General features: G+C 35.8%; 1 protein-coding gene across 1 annotated transcript; it reads right to left on the bottom strand.

Annotated features, from left to right (window-relative positions):
• Positions 1–1,643: 1,643 nt before the first annotated feature.
• Positions 1,644–2,585, bottom strand: LOC101657599 (olfactory receptor 6C74-like). The gene has a single exon (XM_013008676.2). It carries the CDS (start codon positions 2,583–2,585, stop codon positions 1,644–1,646), a length of 942 nt encoding a protein of 313 aa, XP_012864130.2.
• Positions 2,586–11,206: the final 8,621 nt, after the last annotated feature.

Here is an 11,206-nt window from a genome sequence, read left to right as displayed (position 1 = left end):
AACAACAAGTGATCCAAATTGGTGGTGAGGTGGTTGTGGGAGGCCTGGTAGTGCATGGAAGGCACTCTTGACCTAGCCTTGCCCTAAGGCTGTATTCATATCCCTCTTGTGCCTGGAAGATCAGAATTGCTACCTGAATTTTTATTTTTTAAATTGTCATTCATGTAAAAGACCAGATAATGAGAGAGTTGAGAAATGAGGAGTGGGTGAACAAAAGCAGGGAGGCAAATATTACAAGGATTTTAACAATGTCCCACATGTAACTTGGGTTCAACATTTCAAAGTTAATAAATGTATTTTTATTACATCCAATGAAGAAATAAGAAAATTATGAAGGTTTTATCCACTAGCCAAAAGTAAAGCACACCTAGGAAACCTTTTGTCAGCCCAAATAGTCTAAAGCAAAGATCAAATGTCATTATTTTGTAATGGGAAAAAAAAATGGTTGCAGTCCAAGCTCCCAATTTGATCTATCTAATCCCACCCAGTAATACATAAAACGTCAAATAGCACTAGCATATAGTGTTCCAAAACACAATTCAAAGCTGTAGGGTCTCGATGCTGAGAAACTGAGTCTAGTTCCCTGGGAAGAACTTGAAGATGCCCCTGGAGACTCACGCCTGGATGCACCGTGCTGGGAGACCTTGCTAATATTGTTGGTTCCCTTCTTGTGCAAAAGTGAGAATCCTCTCCAAATTGCCTTCCGTTCAGCAGGCATTAACGTGGGTCTTAGTACAAGTGAAGTGGGGTAAAGGGAACGTTCTAAAAGCAGGGACACCTGTTTAGTTATATCGAGTATTCTAGAATGAACATTTATATAATTTCAGCATCAGTTGATCCTAAATATGTCTGAGAAGAGTAGGAATGGGAGGATACCATCAACTTGATAAAGGACATCTATTGCAAACCTACGTCACTCAGGATACTTGATATTGAGCCTTCCTCATTGAGTTGGTGCTAGCTGTGCACGTGACCATACATGCAGCACATGACTTTGGAGGCTCTGCTCTTCGTCTATATTCCATTGATGTGCTTGATGAAGAAGATTGTAAATATATAGCATGTGTCTGTGTGTCTAAGACGAGAGTTATTTAATAAACTACTTAAGCCTCATTTTAAGGTAGATATAATCTACTTAATGCTTTTTCTAAATGAAAGATCTCTTTAACATAACACCAAAACATATATTTTAAAATATCTTTATTAAATCCAAATCCAAATATTCTATATAGATTCACTATTTTCCAATACATGTTTAAATAAAATATTAACATTATATGGTATAAGAAAAATTCCCTAAAACACATCAAACCCAAATAATATTGCAGACCTCATAATTGCTCTGCTTCTCAACACAGCTATACTATAAAAACTTGGATTTTTTCGATGGTAAACACTGATTTATAATAAAATATTTTGAAGATAAACAAGAAAATTGAGTTGAGTGAAGCAATTTCAGTAACACGTAAGATAACATTATATAGTTTATGCAATTTAAGGAGACAACTCCAGGTTGATTACACAGTGACTATTTCTAGATGACTTTATGAACAATTATAACATAAAAATTAAGTAAATGGATATAAAATTGCATACCGCACATAGTTCCAAAAGATCTACAGATTTTCTTTTAGGAAAATAAGCTATTTTTTAAATGTAACAAGGATGCATTTTTTAATTATAATATCTAGGGCATTTTTTACTTGTTTATTTCTGAGGGTATATATGAAAGGGTTTAAGAATGGTGCAACTGAGGTGTTGAGCACAGCAACCCCTTTGTTTATAGCTACACTTTGCTCTGCGGGAGGTTTAATAAATATAAAAATGCAGCTTCCATACGAGATAGCGATCACAACCATGTGAGAGGAGCAGGTAGAAAAAGCCTTCTTCCTCTGCTGGGCAGAAGGGATCTTCAGAATTGTTCTGAGGATGAATGCATAGGAGAGTATCACTAGAGCCAATGTAGCAAACAATGTGACAGTGGCTGAGATAACACCTATCAATGCTATGGCCTGAGTGTCTGTGCAGGAAAGTTTCAGGATAGCAGAACAGTCACATACAAAGTGATCAATTTCATTAGCATCACAGAATTCCAACCCCAACCCCATGATGACTCCAGGAGAGATTGTTAACAAGCCAGCCAACCAACAGGTAACAACAAGGTGGGTACAAACTCTGTCGTTCATAATTGTCATATAGTGAAGAGGTTTGCAGATGGCCACGAAGCGGTCATAGGACATGGCAGCCAACAGGAAAAACTCTGATGCACCAAACAGGATAGAAAAAAATATTTGTATCATACAACCTCCATAGGAAATAGTTTTATCCCTAGTCACAAGGCTAAACATATACTTAGGGATGCAGGCAGATGTGAATGAGATTTCTAAAAATGAAAAGTTTCGAAGGAAGAAATACATGGGTGTTTTAAGGTGGGAATCCAGCAGACTGAGCAAGATAATTGTGAGATTTCCAATGACACTCAATAAATATGTTAGGAGCAGGAAGAGGAAAATTACAGTTTGCCAGTTTGGGTCATCTGTCAGTCCTAGGAGAATGAATGTTGTCACCGCGGTGTCATTTCTCATTGTTAAAATGCTCTGAGTTCCAACAGAGCTAGAAAAAAAAAAAGTCTACATTTTAAAAAAGCATCGCTGAATATATATTTAAAAGTGATATGAAGAACAAGTTAGATTGATCCAAGTTAATATACTTTCCTATTCCCAGGATTTTAAACATTTCACAAAGCAGTCAGAACCCAAGATCGATCCCATTTGTATCTCCTCCTCTGGACATTCATTTTGCTAAACTACCTTTGAGATTTTTTTTACATTGCAAAGTATTGGCATTGCCATTATTTACTAACAACATCTTTCAAAATGTTGTCCAAGGTACTGAGATGTATTTTCTATAAGCAAACCATTTACATATACAAATAAGAAAATATTTTAGCTTAATTATACATATGTCAAAACAATACACTAGAATAAAATATATTTAGCTCAGTTAAAATAATCTTTCGCTCGGTCACTTCCAATATGCCATGTCTATCTCTTCTTGATAATACGATGAATATTTCTTTCCTTACAAACACTGAGGAAATGTGTTATAATGTTAATTGCAGTATTAATTACTGTAATCATTTAAGATAAAAACTTCCATGAATTATGAAATACTTACCTGTTTGGCCAGATTTAACTATGTAAATAACTTTACCAATGTAAGAAATACTAATTTCCATTCAGTAAACACAAATAAAGAGAAATATATACCAATCAGGTATTTAATAAAAAATATTTACAAATTTTGTTCATTGTCATATAATACACAAACATAGATGTCTATTAGATATATATCTTGATATTTTATTTAAATCCTACAAATATTTTCTTTTCTTGTACTCCTGTTTAACTGACTTAATTCTATGATTGAGTACTCAACATATCCTGAGTTCTGTGGCAATTACATTGTATACAACACAGCAGAATAATGAAAATACTTACCATGAAATCCACAAGAGTTTTATTTATTGATATATTGTAAATGTTTCCTTTTGTATAGTTGTCCTAAGATGTAATATAAATGACTTTTCCAAGAAAATATTCGTAGATATATCTGATTATATTTGTCAGATCCACTCTTCTTCTCTCCTTCTCAGTCTCGTTTGAGACCTTGTTCACATTATCCATGAATGTCTGATAGCAACTGTAACCTTGTCTCAGCAGTATATTAAGTGACATTTGCAGACATACTTTTATCATTTCCTTTCAAATGAAGACACAAAATAATGGGTTTCTTCTAAGAGTGCATTAACAAATAATGTGTATGGAATATATAATTTTTTCACAAGATTTTCTGATTCTCTCAGAGACATGAGAAGATACAGCTTTGCTATTAATATAAAGGTGGATATTACTCCAGTATGTCCCTTGGGGATTCATGTGAAGTAAGTAACATTTGATTATCTTCATCATGAGCTTTGAAAGCAGAAACAAAACAAAAAATCAGTTATCAGTTCGTTATGGGATCTACTGGGAAATCTGAAAAGTGAATGTTGAAATAGAGCCTAATTCCCACATGGGTAGTAGAAGGTTGCATGAAAACATTGAGGGCCATTTGCACTGCACAAAAGGTGAACTGGTTGCCTACTAACTTAAAGGTTGGCTGTTTGAAACCCTCCAGAGGCACCTCCATAGAAAGACCTAGGCCTGGTGATCTGCCTAAGCATGAAGGTCGCAGTCCTGAAAATTCTCTAAAGTGTTTTGTTTTTTTTCTGCCCACAGGGCTGCTCAGTGTTAGAATTGACTCACCAGTGACTGACACAAATGGCAACACATTTTACATTGTAAGATTTTTACAATGTATCTGAGGAGAGAGTGGTCCAAATGGTGGTGGGGGGCGGTGGAGATGGGGGGGAGCAGGGACTGGAATTTTCTCCTCCATTTGAAATGGAGAATCAGTATAGTGATGTGTTTCTTTCTTTTTCTGTTTTCTCTTTCTAATGACAGCATTGTCTATGACTTCTAATTATCTCGTGTCACTCGTAAGCACTCCATACATGTTTTTAAGGGCAATTGTACTATTTCTTATGCTCCTCGCACATGAAATTTTTATTTTGTACTAAAAAATAAATTACAACTAAATTTGAAATACTTTTTAAAAATACTTTAGATATCCTAATATGGAAGCCACGTAAGATCATGAAAAGCATCTTAGACCCCCCAAAACTCCACCATCGTGTCCACACATCCTCACTCAAAACCATGGAAATTATTTCTTCCTGCATACAATATTATGTAAAACGCTGATAACTGGGAAATCCCAAATGCCTTTTACTTTATACAATGAAAACTATACTGTTAATGTTAAAATTATTGACTAAAGTCAACACTTGGAGATTGATAAAGTAGGATATAGAAAATTTTTCAGTGGAGACAAATACTGGTATTGTATTAATATACATAATAAAATAAGATTTTCTTCTAGGAGAGGGTTAATTATATTTTAAAGACTTATAAATTTATTAATTGTCTTACAAGAAAAATACTTCAATGTTCATTAATATATCCTCTTGTGGAAGAGATAATATTTGATGATTTTCATAAGGACTATAAGCAAGGAACAAAACTAATTAAGAGTCTAGTTATGGAACTAATTGAGAAAATGGAGATTCTGTCTGAAAGGTTCAGATAGAATCTAAAGCTCATATCCTAGAAGTGACAGAAAAATCGGATGCCATTTTGTCATCAACAGGTCATATACACCCAGAAACAAGCCTAGCATTTGAGGCACCCACATGTGTGGTGGCCAGTGTTTTCTTCAGTGCTTTTTCCACTTAACACCATTCCCTGGAGAGGCAACCAAATGGCTGTTGTTTGTTTCTTTGTGATTATTGAGTAGCATTCTGACGTATGGATGTATCATAAGTTGCTCAGCTATTTACACTGTCAAGGACATCTAAACTGTTGCAATTTTGAGATTCATAGATAATCTCTAACATTTGCAAAGTGAGTTTTGTTTGAGCATATACATATTATTTTATTTATTGTGATTTCATATATTTGAGTATATATATTTGCCCCCCTTCTGGGATAAATTCCCATAAGTCTAAGCGGTAATTAATATATGTTTCATATTCAATGCTAGATATAATATATTATGCATTTTGTATCTTTACTTATTGGTCAATTATAGATCTTGCAATCATGATGCATTTTTTATTTATATTATTTAGGGCCTTTTTTTACTTCTTTATTTCTGATGGTCAGGATTTAAGACTGACACAATTGAAGTGTCGAGCCTTGTGTAAAGTTACCCTTTCCTCTGCAGAGGGTGTCACATACATAAAAATTCAGCTGCCACCAGGAATGGAGACCACGATCACGTGGGAGGATCACTCATAAAAGGCCTTCCTCCTCTGCTGGGCAGAAGGAATCTTTAGATCTGTTCTTTTGATGTTTGCATGGGAGCGTATTAAGAGAGCCAGTGGCTGAAATGAAGTCTATCCTTTCTATGGCCTGAGTGTCTGTGCAGGAAAGTTTCCGGATAGGACAATAGTAACATGCAAAGTGGCCAATAACATTAACGTCACATAATATGGACCCCAAGCCAACAAAAAGTCTAGGTGAGATTGCTAACAATCCAGCAATGAACCAGGCAACAACAAAATGGGTACAACCGCTGTTGTTGTGGTTTTCATATAGTAAAGGGGTTTGCAGATGGCCCCACAGCAGTCATAGGACATGGCAGCCAACAGGAAAAATTTTATGCGCCAAGCAGTATGCCAAAAAATAATTGTGTCTTACAAGCCTCATAGGAAATAGTTTATTCATAGTCACAGGGGTAAACAGACGGATGTGAATGACATTTATACAAATGAAGAGTTTCAGAGGAAGAAATAAATGGGTGTTTTGAAGTGGGAATCCAGCAGAGAGAGCAAGAAAATCATAAGATTTTCAATGACACTCAGTAAATATGTGAGAAATAGAAAAAGGAAAACTACAATTGGCCAGTTTGGGTCATCTGTTAGTCGTAGGAGAATGAATGTTGTAAACACTGTGATTTCTCATCATTACATACCTTCTGAATTCCAACAGAGCTGGGAAAAATACTTTAAAAAAAAAAAGGCTTTACTGAATATAAATTTCATAGTGATATGAAAACTAAAGTAAGTCAATTTAGATTAATATAATTTCATCCTTCTCTGATTTTAACCATTTTCACAAAGCAGTCAGAATGCAGGATCGATCCTACTTATTTGACCTCTTCTGCACACAGTTTTCTAAACTACTTTTCATTCTTTTTTTGGTGCCTTGCAAAACATTGATTCTGAAATTGTTTATTAAAAGCATCTTTAAATTTTCCTTTTTGAAATTTTGTCCAAGATACTGGAATGTATTTTCTAAATTCGTACTACATATACACAAACACACCAAAGAGAAACATATTTTGGCCAAGTTACAAATATGTTAAACAATACATTATGTATTTTAAAACATATTTAACTCAGTTAAAATAATTATTCAATCTCTTTCAATTTGCTATGTCTCGCCGATATTTGTTTACTTTTTTATACTTTATCTTTTAAACATGGCTATTTTCTGATGATCTATCTCTAGTTAATCTATGTCTTCTTGATATTACCAATTAAAGCTTCTTTCATTAAAAAAACTTAGGAAATATATTGTAATATTAATGGCAATATTAATTACCATAATAAATTCAGACTAAAACTTTCCATGAATAATGAATATTCACCTGTTTAGTCAGTTTTAACAGGATGAATAACTTTACCAATGTAAGAAATATTAACTTCCACTAGGTAAAACCAATATGTATTAATCTCATTTTTAAATAAAAGTGTTAAATAAGTGCTGAAAATTTTTGTTCATGGTCTTATTCTGACAGAAAAATTTAGATGTCTTTCAGATCTATACATTGAAACTTGATTATGACTCTTACAAATATGTTTTTTTATTTATAATTTGAAATTTAATTGGTTTAGCCCTGTGGTTGAGTAGTCTCTGCATAGAGCTCTGTGGCATTGACTTTGTACACAGTACTGCAGAAACCTGAGAATACTTTCCACAAATTCCACTAGAGTTTTCTGTCGTGACACATTGTGACCTTTTTCCTTCATATCATTAACCTAAAATGTAATAAAAAGGACTTTTCCAATAAATTATATATTTTATCTAACTCTAAATATATATGTATATCCAACTGTATTTATGAAATCCAATCTTCTTCTTTGCTTCTCCAATTCATTAGAAGGTTTGTCCACATTATCAAGGAAGATCTAATAGCAAATGTATCTGATAGCAAATGTAATTCTTGTTGTTTCACGTTCTCTTTCCAATCAGTACACAAAGTGACATTCTGACATAATTTCTCATTATCTTTCTAATAAAAATGCATAATGAATGGATTTCTCCTAACAATCAGGCACTTAAATAATTTTACATGGAACAAATAGATTCTTTTCCACTGGAGTTTTCTGATTCTCTCAGAGACATCACATGCCTTTAATATAAAGGAGAATATGTTTCCAGTAAATGCCCTTGAGATTCATGCGAAGAAGGTAACAATTGATTATCTTAATCATAAACTTTAAAAACAGAAACAAAACAAAAATATTAATTAGCAGTGTCATTATGGGACCTATTGGGAAATCTGAAATTTTAATGATAAAATCAAGCTAATTCCTATAGAGGTATTAAAAGCTTGTATTAACAAGCTGAGGGGCATTTGCCTGCAGCAAATAGTAAAGTGCTTGTCTACTAACTTAAAGGCTGCTGGTTTGAAGCCCCGCCCCCGTCCAGTTGCACTTGCATAGAAAGTGAGGTATGATGATCTGTTCAGAAACCCTAGTCTTAAATATTTTCCTGATGGTCCTGCTCTGCCCACAAGAGGCTGCTCTGAGTCAGAACACACCCAACAGTGTCTGAAAACAGCAACGAGTCACAGTTTAAGGTTTTGCAATGTATTTGAGCTGAGACTAGTCCAGAGTGAAAAGACAAACACAAATGAGAGTTCTCTCATTCTCCTTTTAAAAAGTAGAACCAATACAGTAATGTTGTTTCCTGTCTGAGGAAAGCGTGGTCTATGACATTTTAATTTCTGAAGCTTCACCAGTTAGGTCTCCACACATGTTTTTAGGGCAATTATACCATTTCTTAACCTCCTCACAGATGAAATTTCTATTCTGTGTTCAATATTTGGACTAGTTTCCTGAAAGTTGTGAGGCATCTGAAAATGTCCAGGTTACATGCGTTCCGAAGAGCATAGAACTAGGCTTCTCCTACTGACCATTTTAAAAGGGGAAACAGAATGGTCATGTCCACATTCAGGGACAGCCGGGCCTGTCACCTCGAGCTCACTGAATGATGACCACTTAGCTCATAAAATCTGTTCTCAGGTCAAAGATTCATATTAATCAGGCCCCCCAAATATCCTCTCATTGATGAATTCATTTAAAAGTCAAAACTACTTTTGAATTAAAATCTATGTGAAGATGATAACTATGTACCAATCTTTCAGTAAAGGACCCTGGATTGTGCAAATGGTTCCCACCTTCAAGGACAGCAGTTCAAACCCACACTGCTATGTCCGGGAGGAACAGTCTGGTAAACTGCTTCCTTAAAGAGAGTCAAGAACTCCCAGTGGGCACACGTAGACTCTGCAGCACATGGTGGCTCCGTGATCAGCAGCAACTCCAAGACAACAGGGTTTGCCTAGTTTTTCTAAATATGCAGCACAGACTAAGTGTTTCAGTATGGATCCATAAGTTTGGTAATCCATGGACAGATTTTTCTTTACTCCAGTAGTGTGAAAATTTCAGACAATGAGAAAACCAAATCCTTCATATTTTTGTGTTACAATAACTGAAGTAGAAACACATGAAAGATATTATAAAACAGAACACTTTCAGCCATGTATGTAGGGCAACCTGTTAGATTTTTGCTGTAATTCCTTGAGTAAGGAATCCATATTCCATCTGTGTTCTGGTACAAGTTCATTTCGTTTTTAATGATTTTGTCCATTTTGCCTAGTGACTTAATACTCATGAGCAAAGAGGGAATGTGTAGGGAGAGAGCAGGCAGGAGTGAAAGGGACCAGCAGGCAGCCTCTGCTTAGGACAAGCACAAAGAAGCTTGAATAACCCAGCGGCCTCTTCCCAGAGCACTTGCTTTCCCTCCTCCTTTCTGGCTTTTGCTGCCTCCAGGACCCGAGCAATAGGGCGGCAGAGACGAGGGAAACGTTCTTGAGCCTTTGCCTGTGGTGGGGATGCAGCTCTTATGGTGGTGGCCATAGGCAGCTGGGTTTCCTCACTCATGATCCACATTCCAGTTTCCTGCTAGAATTGTCCAACCTTTCCCCATTCATTCATCATGTATGCATTCCTGCAGGTTACCTTCTCTACCTGCCCCCTCTAAGCGCGGAAAGGACTATTCAAAGGTCAGTTGTGACCACAGAGGACTGTTGCTTTTCTTTCCAACGTTAGCTCCTCCTGCAGTTGTTTTAGCTTCTTTTCCAAGAAACTAACGCTTCCCTCCTTTTTCTTATGAAAGCACACGCTTTCCCACAGCCATGCCGGGGGCATCGCCAGAGTCACGCGGCGCTCTACAGATGTTAAGCAGAAAGCCCACATATCCCTACATGGACTTATCTTGTCAAATCAGTTTTTTTTCCCCTTACTCAAAATAGCCATTTCCAGAGTCTCCTGATAGCTTTAGCGATTGTCTTGGTAGGAACAATTGCCTGTAATTTTCAGGACACTGAACTATAATAACAAAGAAGAAAGTAGGCGATTCCATGGCAGCAGCAATGCGTTTATTAAGGGACTTACAGTACCTGAGATGCCGGACTGAGCCCGCAGCAGGTTCAATACAATTATGTGTGTTCATTCCCCCTTGCCTGTGTGAGGCAAAGGAGGTTCATGACTTGGCTAACAAGGATGACTCCACCCCAAGATTGTGAGCCTTCAAGCCCCTGGCAACAAATAGTACATGAAATGACTTAAAAGAAGTGGGCTATTAGAAAGCTAGGATGACATTAAAAGTCCATTTTTTCATCAACGCCTTCATTGTTAGCATTCGTGGGTTAGTGTGTACCTATGAATAATAGTCATATTAACTATGTCTCTTTTGTAGACTGCTAAGTGTTTCACTTCAAGATGTATCTTAAACTATCTTTTTAATGATGAATATGATTCCTTTTGTCTTCAATTGTTATTCTCAATATAGTAGATCTTAGACTTCTCCCAAATGACCCATTCATGTCCCAAATGACCAATACATGTCCATTGCAGTATAATCATGCCAAAATATCAAGCATTTTTCATTCTATTTCAATTTTCCTAAATTCATACTATGTGCAATTCCTAATTTCATACTTTGTATATGATCTGCTTATTAATCAGTGTGTATGTCTATTTCTTTTCATTTTGAATCATGTCAGCAAATGATGATCCTAAAACCTTCACGCCATCTAAGCAATAAGGTCACTCCTCATTTGAAGACGCATCATTTCTCCAGTCCTCTTTCGAGTGTCTTCTAACCTGTAGGATTCATCTTCTTGCACTCCATCACACAATGATGCACTGTTAGTTATCTATAACACTTTCACTGGAATTTTATTTTCAGAAGTAAGTCACTAGGTCTTCTTTTCAGCCTTTCTGGTTTGAAGCTCTAATTTGTTATACAATTCA

This window comes from Echinops telfairi, unplaced genomic scaffold (genome assembly GCF_000313985.2).
Source record: "Echinops telfairi isolate 266 unplaced genomic scaffold, ASM31398v2 ScPeMD7_7404;HRSCAF=8442, whole genome shotgun sequence".
Lineage (NCBI taxonomy): Eukaryota > Metazoa > Chordata > Mammalia > Afrosoricida > Tenrecidae > Echinops > Echinops telfairi.
Note: the sequence above shows the minus strand (reverse complement) of the source record. Positions and strands in the feature narration are given on the sequence as shown.

Excerpts from the sequence above, each read along its gene's own strand:
- LOC101657599 (XM_013008676.2), bottom strand. The coding sequence starts at position 2,585 with ATGAGAAATGACACCGCGGTGACAACATTCATTCTCCTAGGACTGACA.